Here is a 21,395-nt window from a genome sequence, read left to right as displayed (position 1 = left end):
ATGCTAAGGTAATTTTAAAATTTTGTTTAAAGATTAATTCTTTTATCATTTTATCAAAAAAAAAAAAAAAAATTCGTATCTTAAGAAATATACGAGATTATGTAATTTAGAGCAAATTAATTTTACACCTGTTATAACTTAGATAAAAAAAGGAAAAAAAAAAGTCTAATATTCACTTTATGTGCAGATGCTTATTTTAAAGTATGTATTTTTATTTTACATTATTTTTTTAAATTAAATTTTATTATTTTAATTGGATGTTCAACTAATATATTAATAGTATATAAAAATTTGTATATTATTTTTTTTTATTTTTCTAAATTATTATAATTAAAAACAATAAGATATATTAATTGTATATTCTAATTTTGTGTTTTGTTGATTTTTTCTTCTTTATTATTCTCTCTTTTTAAATTAAATATAATTTAATTTTCGATAGTAAATATTCTTTTTTTTTTTTTTTTCGTGAGTTAAATTTTTTTTTTTTTTTACGTATCATTTCTTTTATTTGTATTCAAACTTAAATTTTTACTTTTCATCTTTTATACTTTAATATTATTAAGTTATAATTTATTGTTTTTTCTTTTATAATTTCCATTTGTTTAATACATTTAAATATTTATTTAATTATTTTTATTTTTATTTTATTTCATTTTATTTCTTCTTATTTATTTATTTTTTTGTTCTTTTTTTTATCATTGTTTTTAAGTATGAGGATATGTAAACAGATAGATCCAGTGATTGATATAGTTATAGTTGGTTTTGGTAATAGAAGTAAAAGGCTTATTGATTTGTTTTTGCAAAAAAATGAATTAAAAGGTGTTAATATCATTATAATTTGCAAAGATAATTTTGTATTTCTAAATAAATATGTACAGTGTGTTGAGTTATGCATAGATAGTTATATTGATATATATAAATATTGCAAAGAAAGAAATATACTTTTTATTAATGAAAAAGTTAAGCATATTGATTCACATGAGAAAAGTATTTATTTTACTTCTGATCGTAATAATTTAAAGTATGATTTTTTATTATGTGATTTTGATTATAAAAGTTCTTATTTATTAAATAGTGACTTTACCCATATGAATATATATCCATTCAGGAATAAAAATTTATTTTTCTATTATACTCATATTATGTATTTGTCTTTAATTAAATCACAAAAAAACAAAATAACTGATATAGATTTATATTATAAATGGAAGAGTTTCTTTTTAAAAAATATAATTGTTGAAAAATTTTATAATTTTTACTCATATAGTGATAGATATGTGGATATAATTTTTGATATATATAGGTTTTTTAATGTAAGCTCGAGTGACAAAAAAAGTAATGAAATAGAAAATAATATTTTTCGTTGCTTAAAAGAGAATTCATTGATTGATGATATTATAAAAAATGACGATACAAATGCTTTAAAAAAAGAAAATCATAAAAGCAAGAATTGCTTTAATTTAATATTACTAAGTGATAATAATGATTTAGGAAAGGATCTATATCATGAAGTTTTTGAAAATTTACATAAAATATCAATATCTTCTAAAATTGTATATGTTTATATAAATGATACGGATATAAACAATATTAAATTTTGTGAAAATTATTTAATAATTAATAAAGTAATAGAAGTAAATAAAATAAGCGATGAAAAAGTATTAAAATGCTTAGATAAGAATGGAGAAATTATCACAATTAATTTTGATGAATGTATTAATATAACTGACTTACATTATCCATCTTACTTTTATAAATCTAATTACAAAATAGAAAGTAATAAGTCCATTAACAAATTTTGTCAATATGAGAATAATGATAGTTTATATTTTTTAAATCAAATAAAGAATTACGATGATCACACAATATGTGAGACTATTTATTTAAATATATATAATAATATTCATAAAAATAAATGTATTAGTATAGAAGAAGTAAAAAAAAAGAAATATATAAATACAAAACATTTCTGTAATTCAATGAATTATTCAAAAAATATGTTTAATCATATATTAAAATATTTTTATTATAAAGCATTATATATTATAAGGACGGTATTTCAATATATATGTAATAATAAATTTATAGAAAAAAAAGTACAAATGTTAAGTAATAAAAGAAAGGCATTGGAATATTATATAAGAAACAACAAAAAAAAAAATTATAAAGATTTTTCTGTTCATTTATTTATAAATGTAATTTTATTTATATATAATAAGGTTTTGATTTATTTTCTTCTTTTTAAAAATAAATTTGTTGATAAAAATGAACACGAAACTTATTTAAAAAAAAATAACAATACAAGTAACAACAATAGTAACACAAATGAATTACCAAAATATATGTATGACTTATATAAAAATGAATATGAAAATAGATTGATTATTAAAAAGAAAACTTCATATAAAATCATTAAAAAAAAAAACAATGCAGATGATAGTTCTGATGAAAGCATAATTATAGAAAATAATAATATAGAAGATAAAAATGTAATGAGTTCATTAAGCACTAAAAAAGTACATTTGCATATAAAAGAAAGTATTGAAAAAATAATTAATAGGAACACATGTGGAGGATGTGGATCAAAAGTTCCTTCAAATATTTTGTCAAATTCTTTGAAATCTTTAGATATTTTTAATTCACCGAATGTTTATTTAGGAGTGGAAGGTTGTGATGATTGTTGCATATTTGTTCACAGTAAATCAAAAAGGGGAGAGTTCAGCCCTGCTCTAGTTCAAACTATCGATTTTTTTAAATCCTTTATAGATGACGAATATATATTGGGAGAAATAATAGCTATACATTGTTTATCTGATATATATAGTATGGGGGGAACAGGTATTTGTGCTTTATGTGTTTTAATTGTAAAAGATAATATAGAAAAGAAGTTACAACAAAGACTTGAAAATATTTTAACAGGATGTTGCCAAAAGTTAAAAGAAGAAAAATGTGTATTAAGTGGAGGTCATACATGTGCAGGAAATGAAAATTACGTTGGTTTAGCGGTTACAGGAAAAATAAAAAGAAATATGAATAAAAAAAATGATTACACTGATTATAATGAAAATAAAAATGGTAAAACTCAAGGAATAAACAACATATGTCATAATAGTAATGATAATATAAGTAATAATGAAGGTACATGCGATATAAATGAGGACATCAATATATTTAAAAAACATAAAATGTTAGAGAATAATTACTTATTTTTACCTAAAGGAAATAGAAATGTAAAAAGTGGAGATATCATAATTACAACGAAAATGTTTGGATTTGGTTTTATTATGGCTGCTCATATATATAAAAAAGCAAAAGCTAGATGGATTTATAATTGTCTTGATGAAATGTTAATATCAAATAGAAAAAGTGGATTATATTTTTTAAAGAATAATATAAAAGCATGTACAGATATAACTGGATTTGGTATATTGGGGCATTTAAACGAGATGATTAAATGTTCAAGAAAAGAATTTTATTTACATAATAAAATAGGTAATAAATTGAATACATATTTTTCCAACGATGAAGTATCAAATATAGATTATGAACATCAAATGAATGATAATTTTATGGAAAATAATAAAAATAACATGTATCTAAATTTCATTGGTGCAAAAATAAACCTAAATAATATAAATATAGCTGAGGGAGTAAAGGAATGTATTGAAAACAATATATACTCTTCAATGTTTAAAAAAAATCATTATTTATGTAATAGTATAATAAATTTAGATAAAGCTTTATTAAATAGCAATTACGGAATTTTATTTGATCCTCAAACAAGTGGAGGTCTAATGGCTATTGTTGACAGAAATTGTGCGAATCAAATTTTACAAGATTTAAAAAATATGGGTTATAAAAATTCTTCAATTATAGGAGAAATAATAAATGTGCAGTATGAAAAATTTAAAAACATTTCCTTAAATCAAATATCGTTAAATGACTATTTAGATACAACTAACTCTATATATATTGAATGCTAAAAATATAATTAACTTAAAAAAATAAATTTTTACTCTTGTTTTCTCTTATTTATTTATCTACTATCTCTAATGTTATTACTTTTTACTTATTTATTATATAATTACTTAATAATTATTTATTTAATTATTATCATATTATGCTCCAGTTTAATATGTATTTATTTTATTTTATTGAAATAAATTACTTTTTTTAGAAAAAAAGGTTTTAGTTTCATAATTTATTTGAAAAAAAAATCTAACCAAAAAAAAAAAAAAAAAAAAAAAAAAAAAAAAAAAAAAAAAAAAAAAAATACACATATAATATAAACAAAAAAAATTATTCTTTCATTAGAAAAATTAAAGGTACTGATATACTAAAAATTAAACAATTAAATGAAAACACATCTATGAATTAAAAAAAAAAATTATATAAATTAATATATGAAAAAAGAAAAAATTAGAAGTGAAAACATATAAGAATACAATATATTATATAAGTTTAGTTATTATTTCCAAACACTATTTTATTTTATTTTTTTAAATACAATCATAATAAAACAACATTTGCAAGAAAAAAGAAAAAAAATAAATAAATAAAAAATTAAAATTTATAAAATTATAACATATGAAACTAATTTTATATATCACTTAAAATGAAATAATATTTTAATATTTAAATGGGAAACTTGCCAAAAATTATATGTGTAGTAATATAACATTTATGTTTGTAATTTTTTTTTTTGATAGTTGAAAATACATTTTTTGAATTAAATTGATTCGTACTGATCTAAGTTTAACTCTTTTTTCAGTTTTTCTTCAATTTCATTTTTTCTGTTTAAAAGTTGCAATTTTTTCATTTTTACTTTTAAAATATTCATTTTGACAATAACACATAAATATGTTAAAGAAAAAATAAGAGGAAGAAATACAATAACAAAAATAATTAAAAGAATTAATATTACAGAATCGGTTGTATTAATATAGAAATGTACATTTTTTAATTCCATACCTTCAAAATCATTTTCGTCTGAATATAGACAAATTAAATAATTTTCATTAGTTTGTAAATCATCATTTTTTATGAATGGAATATAATATTTATTTGGAATATTATCTGAAAAACTATATTGGACAGAATTGTATGATGATACACTTTTACTTTTTTTTTTTATTTTATTTAAAGCGCCTGATCCTAAGATTCCGTAATCCCAAAAAGGTGGGCATTTTCTTCCTTTAGAATCTTCTCTTGGAAAACCAATAAATACCACTCTATTATATAAAGTAATATAATCCCCATTAACAAAAATATTGTATTCCCAATTACTTGTTAAAAAAGACTTTGTGTATATTATATCATAATCATCAATATTTTTTTGAACATTTAATGGATAAGAATTAAAAGTGACTTTTCCTAAATATGAAGGTGATTCATCAATGGATTTATAACACAAATGCAAATCTAAGTTATGTTTTTGTTCTTTAGATTTATTTTTATTATTAGTAAAATATTTTAAAGTATTCTCAGTGCTAACAACTACGGGAATATTAAATAAAGAAAATAATTTCTCAATATAAGTTTGTGATATTTCTATATATAAAAACATATTTTTTATAGAAAAATTGTTTTCATTATAACATTCTATATGAACTGTTGGAGAAGAAAATATATCATTTGGGCATTTCAATTCTTTACTGATTAATAATTGATTTTTATATAAAAAAGCTATACATATCATTTTTATTTTGTCTTTTGGATAATCTGACCAATCCCCTTTTATTTTTAAAAAACTTTTTTTTTTCGGTAAAAATAAAATTTTATCTTCTTTCTTATCTTTTTCTATCTTAACAGATATAATAAGATCTTGTAATATTGGTTTTCCTACATGTTTATATAAGTATTTTTTATCAATTTTATTATAAGAATCATAATACTTTATTTTTGTTAAATCTTGAGGATATTTTATTTTCTCATAATCTTCATTTAAACAATAAAATAAATTAAGATAAAATATTACTATATATAGGAAAAAAGAAAAGAAAAACATACTAAATAACAATTATCATTAGATTTTCTTGTAAATAAAAATTATAACAGAATTAAAAAAAAAAAAATAAAATAAAATAAAAATCGAAGTAAAAATTAAGATAAAAATGAAAATGACAGTTATAAAAAAAATAAGAATAAAAAAAAAAAGAAAATAAAAATAAATATAAAAATAAAAACAAAGCATTAACTATAATGTTTAAACGTTAAAAATAATTATATTTTTAAGTTTTAAATAATAGAAAATTATACAATATAATTTCTTATTTTTTATTTGTAAGAATTTTGACAAAAAAAAAATTTAATATTTCAAATTTTATTTAATATCATTTTTCTTTTAGTAAAAAATAAAATAAAAACAAATAAAATATATTAACAAATTTCATTTTTACTTAATTTTTTTAACATTGCATTATGGTATTATCTTTTTTGTTATTTATTTGCCATTCGACTTTTATAATATTATCTAAATTTCTTATGAAAATTATTTATCGTATTAACAAATTTAGGTATATATAAAGCAAAATTTTTAACGTTGGACAAATATATAAAAAAAATCTTATAGAATTATTTGTATTAAAACATAAAGTATTACAATTTTAACTATAATTTTTTTTGAAGGTACTGTTTTAAAAAAATTAAAAACAAATAAATTCCAATATAAATGCGATATATCATAATTTTAATATAAAATTTTATAAAAATATTATTTCATAAAAGAGTATATTACAAGATATTTTAATATATTATGTTTTAAACATCCTTGTTACCTAACTTATTTTTTATTTTTTTTTTGTATATTCATACAAATTGACAAATAAAAAGTTAACTAGAAAAAAAAATGATGTAGATTAAACATTTATTTTTACATTTTTTTCCATAAACATATATATGAAAATAACATTTACACCTTCGTTTTTTTTAATAAGATATTTATAATTTTACTATTTTTTTATCTTTAAAAACTTAGTATTTAAAAAAAAAAAAAAGAAATTTCAGTATATTTTTCCTATTTACTTTCAAAACATATATATATATAATATATACAAGAAAATATAGACTACAAAAAAAAAAAAAGAAAAAAAAAGGTAGTAAGTTAAATATTATAAATATATATGTAAATAAAAGATGAAATGAAAAAAAAGAGAAAATGCATATACATAAATGTAATATAGTATTTATTTAATTTAGAAATATAATGTTAATATTAAAAATTTTTAATATTAATCGTAATATTTCTTTCTGTTTACATCTATATATAAAAATTTTATTTACTTAACATATATAAATGTAATAAAAGTTAACATTAAAATGAGTAATTGACAAAAAAAAAAAAAAAAAAGAAATAGATTAAAAAAGTTCTTGACAAATATTATATAAAATTAATATAAGCAAATATTTACAACGATTTGTTTTTAATTAAATATCATATTATAATATATTTCTTGTAATACTTTATAGAAGCTATTCTCTATGCTTACATTAATTTTTCTTAAAAATGCTAAGAGGCTCATCTTATCTTTCTTTGAATTTTTTCAAATCTATATAATATTCTTAATATAAGTAGAAGGAAAAAATTTTGTATTAATATATAAAAGTTTTTATTCTAATAAATAATTTTTATTAGAAAAATTAAAATTATTCCTAATGAAATTTTCATTATTAATGTTATTATTTTTCTTTTCTCTATTTGAAATATTAAAATTTTATAATTTTATAATTATAAAAAAATATATATCCTTCAACTGTCTTATTTTATAAATTGTGAAATTTTAGTAGTAATCTAGATTACTGTGTTTATTATTTTTCTTAATTATGATAATTCATATTATAGCATTACACACTTTTTTTCCTAAATTGAAAAAAAATTATTTTTATATTCATACATTTATTATATTTTTTTATTATTCTCTCAAACAAATGTTCTTAATGCAAATATATAAGAATTTTTAAAAAAGGTTATTATTCCTTATATTCTCATATTTCTCATTCTTTTTTTTATTGATAAGAATCAAAAGAGCTTTTCATCATTAAGAAAATTTTTAAAAATACATTTTTTTTCATTTCTAGAATGGCGTAATACATATAAAATATTCTTGTCCTCCATTATATTAGTATCTGGCATAAAAATTTGAAACACTTTTAAAAACTCTTGCTCATAAGTAGTTAACCCAATAGATAAACAGTCACAATACATATTTAATGAATCTTTTCTTAATTTATATTCATCTAATGCCAATAAATCAAAACTATTATTACATTTTATGTCATAATTACCTACTGCATTAATTTCATTTAGCAAAAATTTATGATGCAATAATTCAGATAATAATTTCAGATCATCTTTTGTTAATTTTTTATTTTTTTTTATTTTCCTTTTTATTTTTTCTATTTTTCTTTTTCTTTTCTTCCCTAGAAGTTTATATTTTATATTTTCTTCGAAATCACAGTAATCATAAATATACTGATTATTTTCATTTAACATATCCTTTAAAAAAATATCTTTTCCTTTTTTATTTCCAAAATTGTTATACACACTTTTATTTATTTCTTCATTTTCCGTATAATAATTATCCTCATAATGATCATTTTTTAAATTTTTATTTTCGAAATCTTGTTTACAAATATATTTTTCTTTATCATATTCATATTTCTTTGAACTTAAAATATTTGTTTCTTTATTTTCATATTCATATACCTTTCCAATTTTATCATAATGTTTTTCATCAGTATAATAATTTTCATTAGTGATAGTTCTATTATAAATATTTTGATTTTTTATATTATATATATTTTCTGTCATTTTTTTCTTTTCTATTTGTTCTTTCTTATTCTCTATCTTTGATTCTCCTTTTTTTTGATAGTGCCCTTCTTCATCAATTTCTATTATTTCTTCATATATTTTATCCAGTTCTTCTTGATATTCTCTCTCTTTTTCTTTTTCTTCTTCTTCAACTTTTATTATTTCTTTTTCTTCATCTTCTTGTATATTATATTTTGCTTCTTTTCTTTTCTCTTTTTTTATTCTCTGTTCTTTATATTCCTCTTTATATTCCATTTCTTGCTTTTCTTTTTTTATTCCTCCTACTATTTTATCTTTAAATTTTTGTTTTTTTGGCTGCATATCTTTATAATCTTCTTCATCATCATCATCTTCTGCTTCTTCTTCTTCTTCCTCTTCTTCATCTTCACATTCTTCTTCATCTTCATCTTCATCTTCGTCTTCGTCTTCGTCTTCTTCTTCATCTTCATCTTCATCTTCTTCTTCATCCTCATCTTCTTCATATCCATCATCATATTCTTGCTGTTCTTCTATTTCTATTACTTCATTCATTTGTTCCCATTCTTGATCTTTTTGATATCCTTGTTCTCCAATTTCTATTATTTCTTCATTTGTTTCCTGTTCTTCATATTCCTCCCTTCCTTCTTCTAGATGTTCTTTCTTTTCATAATGTTTTTCTAATTCGTTAATTCGATGTTGTTCTTCTTCAATTTCTATTACTTCTTTATTCATATATCTTTCTTCCTCTTCATAATCTTCATCATAGTCACCGCAATCATCGGTTTCTTCATCATTATTCTTACTTAGATCTTCATTTTCCTCGTTATATTTTTTTTTAAATCCATTTTCCTGATTATCTTTCCCTTTTTCTTGTTCTTCAATTTCTATTACTTTTGCTTCTTTATTCACTTCCTTTTTCTCATAATAATTTTCCTGCTTTTTTTTTTTTTCTATTTCTTCCATCTTATTTTTTTCATTTTCAGAAATATTTGTAATAGATTCATCTATAACATAAACGATTTTTCCATTTATTATTTCCATTTTTTCTTTAAAGTTTTTATTAAAAAATTTTTTTTTACCTTTTTTATTCAAAACGATTTGTGTTTTTTTTTTTGGATCTTTTTCAGAACTATATGATTTTTTTTTTATTAAAGTTGTTTTATCATTAAAATAATTTATTTCATTTTCATTATTATATTTCTCTCTTATTTTTTTTTTTTTTTCCTCTTCAATATTTTTTGTTTCGAAATTATTTTTTTTATTTATCTGTATTTCTTTCTCTACTTTTTCCTCTATACAATATTGATCGCTTCGTAAATAATAAGTATCTTTTTTTTTTTTTTCTTTTGTTTTATCTAACCTTTCTTTAGAATTATTAAGAACAATGTTCTTATCATCACAATTGAGAAGTTTTTTATTTTGGTTTTTACCTTTATTCTTATTTTTTTTTTTTTTAAATACTTCTACGAAATAAACATTTTTGGAATGCTTTTCAAAAAGAAAATTTTTAATATATTCTTTATTTTCTGCTGAATGAATTTTTTCTTCATGTAGATAGTTTACACACATTTTAGTATTATATATATTGTAAGTTGATTTATCTGAGTATAAATCATAAATATAAGAATTTTTTTTTTTTTTAATTTCATCCTCGCTATCATATTCACTCTCAATTTCATTTTCATTTTCTCCTCTACTTAACTTTTCCATTATGCAATTAATTGTATATTTTCTTCTTTCTAATTCTAATATGTTACTAATTATGCCTTCGTCCTTATTTTCTAATTCTATTGTACCAGTAATTATATTTTCATCATCCTTAATTTTTTCAAATTCAATTTTATTATATATTTCACTTCCATTTTCGCTTTCGTTAATTTTCTCCAAATTAATTTTTTTACAAATTATATTTTCAATTTCATTTATTTTTTCTAATTCAGTTTTATTACAAATAGTGTCTTCATTATCATTGTCATTTTTATTTTTTTTCTCTGAATCGCATTTATTATTTATTACATCTTCATTTTCGTTTATTTCTTCTAATTTACTTTTATTACTCAATACATTTTCGGCTTCATTTTTTTTTTCTAATTCATCTCTATTATAAATATTATTTTCATAATCATTTTCTTTTTTTTTTTCCTTTTCCTTTTCCTTTTCCCTTTCCTTTTTCTTTTCATTTTCATGTTTATAAAAAATTTTTTTTTGATTCCTATTTTTATTTTCTTTTCCTACTAAATTATTAATAATATTTTCATTTATGTCTTCATTTGAATATTTATATTTATTTGATAATTCGATTGTATTGCTAGAAATATTTTCGTTTATTTTTTCTGAAGTAAGATTATTAATATTTATGCGTTCTCCATCTAAATCAATAATACTATTAATATTTTTTTCATTCTTCTTTTCTAGTTCTACGTCATTATAAATTACATATTTATTTTCATATACTTTATCTACATCTATTATATAGTTAATAATTTTTTCTTTATTTTTTTCTGAAGATAATGTTTTGTTATTTATGTTTTCTTTTTCATTATATAAGTTTATTACAGTATTTTTATTTTTTATATTATCATTTTTTTTTTCTAGTTCTACCTTATTATAAATTACACAATTTTTTTCATACAATTCATCTAAATCAATTATATTATTAATAATTTTTTTACTTTTATTCCCTAGATGTACCTTATTATAAATTATATATTTATTTTCATGCATTTTATCTAAATCAATTACATTATTAAAAATTTTCCCATGTTTTTTTTCTAATTCCATTTTGCTTCTAATTGTTTTTTTATTTTCTTTTTGTATTAGATTATTTGTTTTATTTTGACTATTTAGATTCTTAATTTTATTAAATTTATCAAAGCTATTTTGGTTAGGAACAGGAATATACAAATTATTATTTTGAATACTAGTGTTATTATTTTGTTGAAAATAATGATTTGATAAATTGGATCTAGGGTTATCAATTATTTTTTTTCCATTATTTGTTCCACTAATAATTTTTTTATTTATTTCATTTTTTCTGACTATTTCAATTTTTTCACTTACACTTAATTTATGCTTATTCCCCCAATTTTCTGCATTAAATGTACTAGAATAATTAAATTCATTTAATTCATTTTTTAAATTATTTTGATCTCCTTCATTTTTTTTATTAGAATAATATATAATATTTTTATTTGAATTTTCCTGTTTAAATTCATTAGCATTTAATGTTACAAAGTTATTAAAAATTTTCATATTTTGAGATAAATTTCTTGATGTATTATTATTTGTTTCTTCTAACTTTATATCTAAATAATTTTTATTTATTTTGCTTTCATAACTTTCACTTCCTATGTTTTCATCATTTTTAATAAAATTATTATTTCCTTTTTCATAAAGTTCTTGGGCATTTTGCTTACTTATATTGTGCAAATTGTTGAATGTCATGTTTTTATCATTTATTATATTTAATATATTTTCATTACTTTTTATTTCATCTAATACATTCCCACTTAAATTATTTTCATTACAATCAATATGAAAATTACTATTATTATTATTATTATAATTAAAATTTTCCTTAAAATTTGCAATATTAAAGTGTTCATATCTAGAAATTGCAACTAATACATCATCGTTTTCATTGTCTTTAAATACGTTTTTTACTATTTTTGCTTTTTTAATGTTATTATTACTCGAATTATAACACAAACACTTCTTTTCGTTAACAATTTTCAAATTTTTTTCTTTATTATAATTAAACAATGATTTCTCATTATGAAACATTTTATAATTGAAATTAACATATCTTTTATTAATTTTACACATTTCACCATAATGATTTTTAAAAAATTGTTTTTTAATAGTCAATTTACTTACATATGGATTATATCTCTTGTTTTTACTACGCACATATTCTTTTGTATAATTAAAGTTATTATATCTATTCCTATGAAATTTATTTAATCCCTTATTAAACAAATAATTTTTCTTAAACGAATAATTAAAGTTGTTAACTTTATGAATGTTTATTTTACTATTACTACTATCATAACTTAACTTATTATAAAAATAATTTCTTTTTATGTAGAACTTATTATCATTTTCTGTTACATTTTTATTTAACAAGCAATTTTCCATGAGAAAATTATTTGTTAGTAGAATACTGCTAATATTATCATTTATACATTTTTTTTTTTTTTTTTGCAATTTATGTACTGTCGAATAATAATTTGGTATATTTCCTTTAATACAAGGAACATGAGAAGAATTGCTATTATTTATATAATTTTTATTAAAAAAATATTTTTGATGATTAGTTAGTTTTTTGTCATTTAGATAATCATTCATATAAAAGCTGCTTTTATGTAAAGGATTAGTGCATATCCTTTTATCTTCGGTATCTGGATTTCTGTTCAAGTTTATATATTTTTCTTTATTAGTCAAAATACTACACTTTTTTTGAATAGTATTTATTTCAGAGTCATCGTATATATCTTCATTTATATTATCTAAATCAGCAATGTATTGACGATTTTTGGTTGGGTTATCGTTCTTTTTATTTTCCTTAGGAATGTTTTCATTATTTATTTTTTTTGTATGTGCAAGCGTATCTTTATTTGTTAACGAATCATTATTGGTACATTTATTATTTAATTCATATTTACACTTATCTTCAATAATTGAGTAATTGTCAAAGTTTACAGTTCCATCTAAGATATTACATATTAAATGAGGATATTTATCTACTGCTTTTTTTAGCTTAATATTATCGCAATTACTTTTCATATTATCATAATTAATTTGTGTGTTATCAAAATTACCTTTTGCTCCATATGTAGAATTGCAAGAATTTATGTTTCCATTTGGTTTATTAAAATTTAGAGTAATATTATCGTTCTGTACATTTTTTTTTTTACAGTTCACATCTTCTTCATCCTTATCATTTGATATTCCTACTGGCATTTTAGAGAAATAATTTTTTAATAAAAATTTTTCATAATAAAATACTTTATCATCATAAAGATTTTTTTCAATACTTTTATTTTTCATTTTTCCATCTTCATATACATTTTCCTCTTCATCAACTTGTTCCCTTTCTACAATTTCTCCTTCATCCCCTTTTTCTTCCACTTCATCTTCCTCTATTTTTTCCTCTTTCTGGTTATCTAGTTCCCTTTCTGTATCTTCATTTCCTTTTTTATCATCTCTCTCTTTCTTCTGTGGTTTATTTATTTTATCTTTATTCTTAATATTTTCTGAATTTCTATCTTTTTTTTTTTTTTCATTTTCAATATTCTCTTTTTTATTTTTATATAAGTTAACATTTTCTTTTCTTTTCATATGTTTAGTATTTCTAACTAAATATGTATCGTTGTAATTGTGACTGTTTTCTACTTTATAATTTTCTTTTATAATTTTTTGATTTTTAAAATTTCTATTTTTAGAAGATCTATTATTTTCTACATTATTAAAACTATGTTTACATTTACCGTTTTGATAATCTTCATTTTTAAGTATTTTTTCATTATATTTTTTATTTTTTTCATTACTTAAGCACTCTATAGAGAGAGAAGAATTTTCACTTGAAAAGTAGTCATTATCCAAAAATTTGTTGCTATTTTTTTTACAATCTTCAAGTGGATTTTCATAAAATGATTTCAGTGATTTATAAAAGTTTTTAGTATAATCATAAAACTTCTCAGTTTCCTTAAATAATTCATTTTGCTTTGAAATGTTTTGATTTGAGGCAACTTTATTCTTATTTGATGATTTCTTATTTGCTGCTGACTTATCACATGAATTCATATCATCATTAATATTTCTATTTGTATATTTCGAATAAAAAGATCCAAAAAAGTTGAAGTTGTTTTTGGTTACTTCAGTTTTAGGAGAATTATACATAATTTTTAAGTAATTGTTTAAAAAAAAAAAAAAAAGATTGACAACGAAACAATATACTTTTATATTTTTATTTTATTTTTTTTTTTTTGTTTGTTTATAAAAATTGTTTTTCATCATTTTTATTTATTTATCTATTATATATTTCATTTTAATTTATTGAAATGTATGTATAATATAAGCAAACATATATTTAAAGATATAATACAAATATAACGGTTTACCTTTAGATTCGTATACAAAAAAATATATTTTGAAAATTATTTTTAATAAAATATATTTATATATATATATATATATATATATATATATATATATATATATATATATATATGTATATATATATTTATAATATCATTTTACTTTTTTCTCCTATAAATTCATAATTATTCAAATAAACACAAATATATAAATTAATTTAATATTGTATTTCATATAGTTTATGTATATATTCTTTCTAATACATATGGTTTTTTAAAATTGAATATATGACATTATAAAAAATAAATAATTAAAAAGATAAATAAATAAATAAATAGATAAATAACTAGATAAATAAATAAAACAATAATAATAGTTAAGAAAATAGTAATATTTCTTTAGAAATAATCAGACTAATGCATTTTTTAGTTACACATTTTTAGCCTCTTAATTGCAATCATAAAATTAATAAATTTATTATATTTAGCTTGATTCAAATAAAAAAAAAAAAAAAATAGAAAAACTTAGAAAAGTGTCATTGATTTAATAAATTTTGTATGATAATTTAATACTGATGCTAAAAATAATAGCATTAGTGTAATTTTTATGTAAGCATAACAATTTAAAAATATTTGAAAATTTTTATTTATTTAAAAATAAAATTAAAAAATATGTATGTATATTAAAAATGTTTAAAATTCTACAAATTTATTGATATAATACAATAATAATGCTACTATAAAAAAAAAAAAAATTAAAAAAAAATATATTTTAAATTTATTTTTTTTTTTAATTTTTGATATATAAATAGTGACAAAAAAAAATTTCTTATTCGTTGTATTTTCTCTTAAAAAAAATAGATTCCCGTAAACACAAAAAATTAAAAAAATATTTTAACGTATTTTTTACTAATATAATATTACATATTCATATATATATATGTATAAACTTTTATAAATGAGTATTTGTATTTTATAATAATCCTAGGATAAATAATATTTTTTTTTTTTTAATAATTAAAAAAAACAGATACGCACACGAAGATATTTTTATTTTATGTGTTAATATATATTTTTTTTTTATAATTACAGAAAATAGTATTTATCGAATATTTTGGTAGATCTTTATATATATATTTTTTCTTTTACATTATATAAATTTTACGTTACTTTTTGAAATTAAAAGTTCCATTAATTTTTATTAATTTTTTAATTATATTTTAAATTAAAATAATTTTTAAAAAAAATAATTTCATACTAATGTATGAAAAAAAAGAAAAAAGCGATAAACAAAAAGGATAAATAAATAATAACATTTATATTATAAAGGAAAAATTATAAAAAACAGTGTATAATATAAAAATAGTTTCTTTATATATATATATATATATATATATATATATATATATATATATATATGAATCGAAATATTCAGAAAAATTTTAAATATTATCATATATCTTAAAATATTTAAATGAAAATGTTGATAAATTAAAAGATAATAAAAATTTTCATTTATATGTGCAAATGTATACACATATTTTTATATTATATAATTAAAATCTATTTTTTTTTTAAGGCATAACTGAATATAACCATTTATTTATATTTTCTTTTTCTTTTTTTCCTAAATATAAAACTTCAATAATTTTAATTGAAAATGAGTGAATCTGAGTTACAACAACTACAAGTTCTTTGTGAAGCTATGTATTGGTAAATAAAAAAAAAGAAATGAAAAAAAAAAGATAAAATAAAAAGGAATGAAGTAGAACAATAAAAAATATAAGAAAATAAAATGATATATTCGAATAAAAAGGAAAAAAGTGAAAAAGAAGAGAAAAAATGCAATGAGATGGATATAAGAAAATGAAATAAAATAAAAAATAAAAATATAATATAATATAATAAAAAATAGAATAGAATAATAAAAAGAAATAAAATATAAATAAAACGGAAAATTAAAAAAAATAAAAACAAAAAAATTATAATGAATAAAACAATATGATGTATTGGAAGATATATATATTTTTTAAACATATTAATGAATATATGTAAATATTATATACATTATGTTATATATTAATATTTAAATATAAAATATACATTTCCATTATATATATATATATATATTTTTTTTTTAATATGTAGCGGTAACAAGGAAGAGCAAAATCAAGCACACACAATTTTGCTTCCTTTAGTTAACAATGTAGGAAATGTAAGTAAATTAAAAAATATATTAGGAAGTACAAATCATGTTCATACTTTAATATTTACAACCTCTGGTCTTCTTCAATTAATTACAAATGAGTGGAATAAAATAGAACAAAAAGAAAAAGATGAATTAAAAGAATTCGTAATATCTTATTTATATAATAAAGGAGTAGATTTATTAAATTTATCAACAAATATTTTAGGCAATTTTGTTAGATTATATGTTCGTATTGTAAAATTGTCATGGTTAGAAAATACAAATTATGCTCTTATAACAAAGCAGGTAGAGTATTTTCTAAATTCTATAACTAGTCATTGGATTATTGGTTTATATATTTACGCTGAATTAATTGAAGATATGCATCCCCAATGTGGAGTAAATTCTGCAAAAAGTCGAAGATGCGCAATATCCTTTAGAGATTATGTTTTAAAAGATATTTTTAAAGTTGGTATTGAAACATTAGAAGAATTTGTAAAAGGTAGTATAAGAATAGAATTAAGAATTGAAGAAAATAGATTATTAATCAAAGTATTAGAACTAATTTACAATAGTTTATCTTTTGATTTCATGGGTACTATGATAAATGATGAAAGCTCAGATGAAAATATTTCTTTAATGATACCTCAATCTTGGGATATATTTAACGAGAAAAATATTCCCAAATTATTTTTTGATATGTATGAGATATGCATGTCAGAAGAAGAAGATATAAGAAATTGTTGTGGAAAATATTGCTTAAGATCATTAATATTACTTGGAAGTTTAAGAAAAACTTTTTTTTCAAATGAAAAACAAAAAATACGTTATATGAATGAATTTTTAAGTGGAATTAATAAAATTATTGAAAAAAAAATTGGCTTATATGATGAAGATTGTTTCCATGAATTATGTAGATTAATTGGTAAAATAGACACAAGTGTTAGGTTACAAGAATTAAGCACTTATTCTAATTTTCTCACATGGTGTCACAATATATATTTATTTACAATGGATGGAATGAAAAATTGGAAATATTTGTGTAATAGCAAGCATTATTTATTAGGCATATGGAGTAATATGCTAAATATAATTCCTGCAAAAGTTATAAAAGAAATTAATAATAGAACTGATGAGAAAGAATTGCTCAAAGATGTTTTAAGTAATAAAAATATTTTTGTGAAAAAAAATAGTATCTCTAATAACTTTAATAGTAATGATATAGATAACAAGTATTTAATTATTTGCGATTACATTTACGATATAACTATTGTTTTTATAAATAGTAGATTAGAATTAGCTAAGTATATATGTGAAAAAGGAGAAAATTGTGATATAGAAAACCCTTTATATAATGATGTGCTAAGAAGTGAACAGTTGGAATTGATATCTAATTTATCTAAATTACAATATAATTTTATTGGTGCAAAATTATTGTCTATTTTTTATGAATTAAAAAATAGTCATGAAAATAATCTTATTAGTAAGTCAATATTTATTGAGCAAACTACATGGCTAGTATTTATTATTGCTTCTATAATTTCAAGTAGCGCTGTTTCTAATATGAAAAGCGTCAATTGCAACAATTTTAAAATAAATTCGGAATTATGTTTTTTAGTTTTTTCATTAATGGATCAAACAAATAAATCAATGGAAGTTTTTGAATATTTAGAATTTGCTTATTTAAATTGTTTAGAATTATTTAAAAAAGTTTACATTAGCGGAAAAAAAAACAATAATTTTTTAAAAGAGATGAAGTCTGTTGCCCTAAAAATTATATCTGATAATTCCTCTTATTCTAATAATAATAATAATAATCCTTTGCAATTATCAAGCATTAATAATTTTAATAATTCTTCATTTAATAATAATAATACTAATTTATCTTTTCCATCTACAAATACAAATAATGCAACTAATATGTTAAACAACAATATGAATAGCTTTGTTTCTTCTTCTTTAATTAGCAATCAAAATGATGAAGAAAGCAATGACCCTTTAATAGAATTAATTATTAGCAAAATATTATTTAACCTAAATAATAGAGTAGAATATGAACAAATAATTAAAAGAAGCTTAGATTTGTTCCATGATCTAGTTTCAGGAATGAATATTATATGCTTAGAAGATAAAACACCTAAATTAATTGTATTCGCAAGGCTACTTTTAAAGAATGAAAAAATATTAAAACTGTTACATAATAGAAATAGTAAATTTTTAGAGATTTCTAAATATTATAAATATAGAACTAATTATTATTTAATATTAACAAAATTGTTATTCATGGAGCAAAATTTAATGTCTTCATCTTTTGAAAAATATATATCTCCAATTAATAACTTGTTAGAATGTATTAAGAGAGAAATCAATATAAATGGAAAGGATATAATTTTAAAAAATAATGAAATTAAATTAACATTTATTGGTGCTTTAAGAGATTTAAGAGGTATATGCATGGCTTGTAATAATGTAGAAACTTATAATATGTTTTTCAATTTCTTTATAAACAGCCATCCATTAGAAGATAATCAGATGAATATACTAACATCTCTAGTTGACGTAATATGGGATTCTTATGAGATTTGTGTTCCTTTTCTTAAATTTATGTGTGAATTTGTATATAACAAATCTCAAAGAATAACCTTTCCTAAATCCTCTCCTAATGGAATTTTATTATTTAAAGTGGTTTCCAACATATTAATTATAATTTCTAACAATTTATTACAAAAAGAAAAATTTTTAGATATATACAAAGAGAAATATAAAATAATATCTCTTTTATTAAATATGTTTAATAACTGTTTAAATGGTGATTTTGTTAATTTTGCTATTTTTGATTTATATAATGATGATATATTAAACAACTCTTTAAATTTAGCGTTAAACATGTGTTTAGTTATTCCTACTAATGATTTGTTATCTTATATCAAACATTTAAAACCTTATTTTTCATTCTTAGATTTAGTTACCAAAAATTTTTTTCAAAGAATTTTAAATTTAGAATTTGAACTTATAGCTGACATTATTCATAATGTAAAAGAAGGATTATGCTCTTTTGATTACACAGTATCAATGACATGCTGCTCTATTTTGGATAATATAGTTACATATATTTTTACGAATAGAAAGAGTTCTACTGAACAAGGACAAGTAAAATACATAAAAAAAAAAAAAAGTTATTTTCAGTATTAATAATAGTATATACATGCATAAACACAAATTTTGATACATATTTAATATTTTTTTTTTTTTTTGTAGATAATAAAAAATTTTTTGGAAAGTCAGCCACAAGCTCTTAAAGAAGTACTAAATTTAATGTTTCATTTAATATTAGGAGGTTAAAAAAAGAAAAATTAAAAAAAATATTTACATTAAATTAAAATAAGATCCTTCTTTTTCTTTGAATTTCTTGTATATATATGCAAATATATACTTTTTATTTTTAATAGGTGATTTTGGTAGTACATGGAGTATGTCTCAACCATTATTAGGGTTAATCTTGCTAGATGCTCAAGGGTATTTCAAAATTCAAGAGCAATTAATTTCTCAACAAAGTGAAGAAAAAAAACAAAAGTAATAAAAGTTAAAATGGAAAAAAAATTAAGAAAAAGAAAAAAAAAATTTATATAAATTTTTTTTTTTTATTATTATTTTAGATTAAGACACAGTTTTTGTAAATTGATGGATCATATTGAATCAAATTTAGCTCCAAGCAATAGAGTAAAAAATATTTCATAGTTTTTTTGTTTTTTTTTTTTTAAATTGTATTTATTATAAATATATATACATATATATTCAATTATTTCAATTCTTTATATTTTATTTTTTATTAGGAAAATTTTACAAGAAATCTTTATACATTTGCTCAAGAAATAAGAAACATTTTAATTTAAAAAAAAAAAAAAGAGCTGATTGAAATAATATTAAGAATTTTTAATATATCTGTTTTTCTTTTCATCTTAATAATCTTTTAAATTTACATCTAATTTTTATTTTTGTTTCAAAATTTTACTTTTTTTTTTTTTTTTTTTTTGATATTTTACATTTATATCTGTATTCTGTTCACTAAAAAATAAAAAATAAGAAAGAATAAATTTTTTTTTTAAATTAAGAAAAAATATACACGAGTTGTAAATTTTATGTTCCTTTTAATATTTAGTTTAATTTTTTTTACTTTTTTTTTTTATTTTTTCTATTTCTATATCTCTTAAGTATCAATTTATAATAATAATTAATATTAAATAGATAATTTATTATTTCAATTTTGTCTTTTTGATATATTGAAGATTAGAAAGTTTTCAATTTTTAGAAAAATTCAAAA

General features: G+C 18.9%; 4 protein-coding genes across 4 annotated transcripts; 2 read left to right on the top strand and 2 right to left on the bottom strand.

Moving 5' to 3' along the window:
- Positions 1 to 710: 710 nt before the first annotated feature.
- On the top strand, positions 711 to 3,983 carry PRELSG_0707800 (selenide water dikinase, putative; the record flags this gene model as incomplete). Its single annotated transcript, XM_028675764.1, has 1 exon — positions 711 to 3,983. One exon carries the CDS (start codon positions 711 to 713, stop codon positions 3,981 to 3,983), a length of 3,273 nt encoding a protein of 1,090 aa, XP_028532321.1.
- A 746-nt stretch (positions 3,984 to 4,729) lies between these two features.
- On the bottom strand, positions 4,730 to 6,007 carry PRELSG_0707700 (conserved Plasmodium protein, unknown function; the record flags this gene model as incomplete). Its single annotated transcript, XM_028675763.1, has 1 exon — positions 4,730 to 6,007. The coding sequence occupies one exon, from the start codon at positions 6,005 to 6,007 to the stop codon at positions 4,730 to 4,732; it is 1,278 nt and encodes a 425-aa protein (XP_028532320.1).
- A 2,010-nt stretch (positions 6,008 to 8,017) lies between these two features.
- On the bottom strand, positions 8,018 to 14,689 carry PRELSG_0707600 (conserved Plasmodium protein, unknown function; the record flags this gene model as incomplete). Its single annotated transcript, XM_028675762.1, has 1 exon — positions 8,018 to 14,689. The coding sequence occupies one exon, from the start codon at positions 14,687 to 14,689 to the stop codon at positions 8,018 to 8,020; it is 6,672 nt and encodes a 2,223-aa protein (XP_028532319.1).
- A 1,857-nt stretch (positions 14,690 to 16,546) lies between these two features.
- On the top strand, positions 16,547 to 20,967 carry PRELSG_0707500 (Ran-binding protein, putative; the record flags this gene model as incomplete). The annotated part of the gene is made up of 6 exons (XM_028675761.1): positions 16,547 to 16,599; positions 17,035 to 20,224; positions 20,333 to 20,411; positions 20,524 to 20,647; positions 20,731 to 20,794; positions 20,908 to 20,967. 6 exons carry the CDS (start codon positions 16,547 to 16,549, stop codon positions 20,965 to 20,967), a joined length of 3,570 nt encoding a protein of 1,189 aa, XP_028532318.1.
- Positions 20,968 to 21,395: the final 428 nt, after the last annotated feature.

The sequence above is a fragment of the Plasmodium relictum genome, assembly GCF_900005765.1.
Source record: "Plasmodium relictum strain SGS1 genome assembly, chromosome: 7".
Lineage (NCBI taxonomy): Eukaryota > Apicomplexa > Aconoidasida > Haemosporida > Plasmodiidae > Plasmodium > Plasmodium relictum.
Note: the sequence above shows the minus strand (reverse complement) of the source record. Positions and strands in the feature narration are given on the sequence as shown.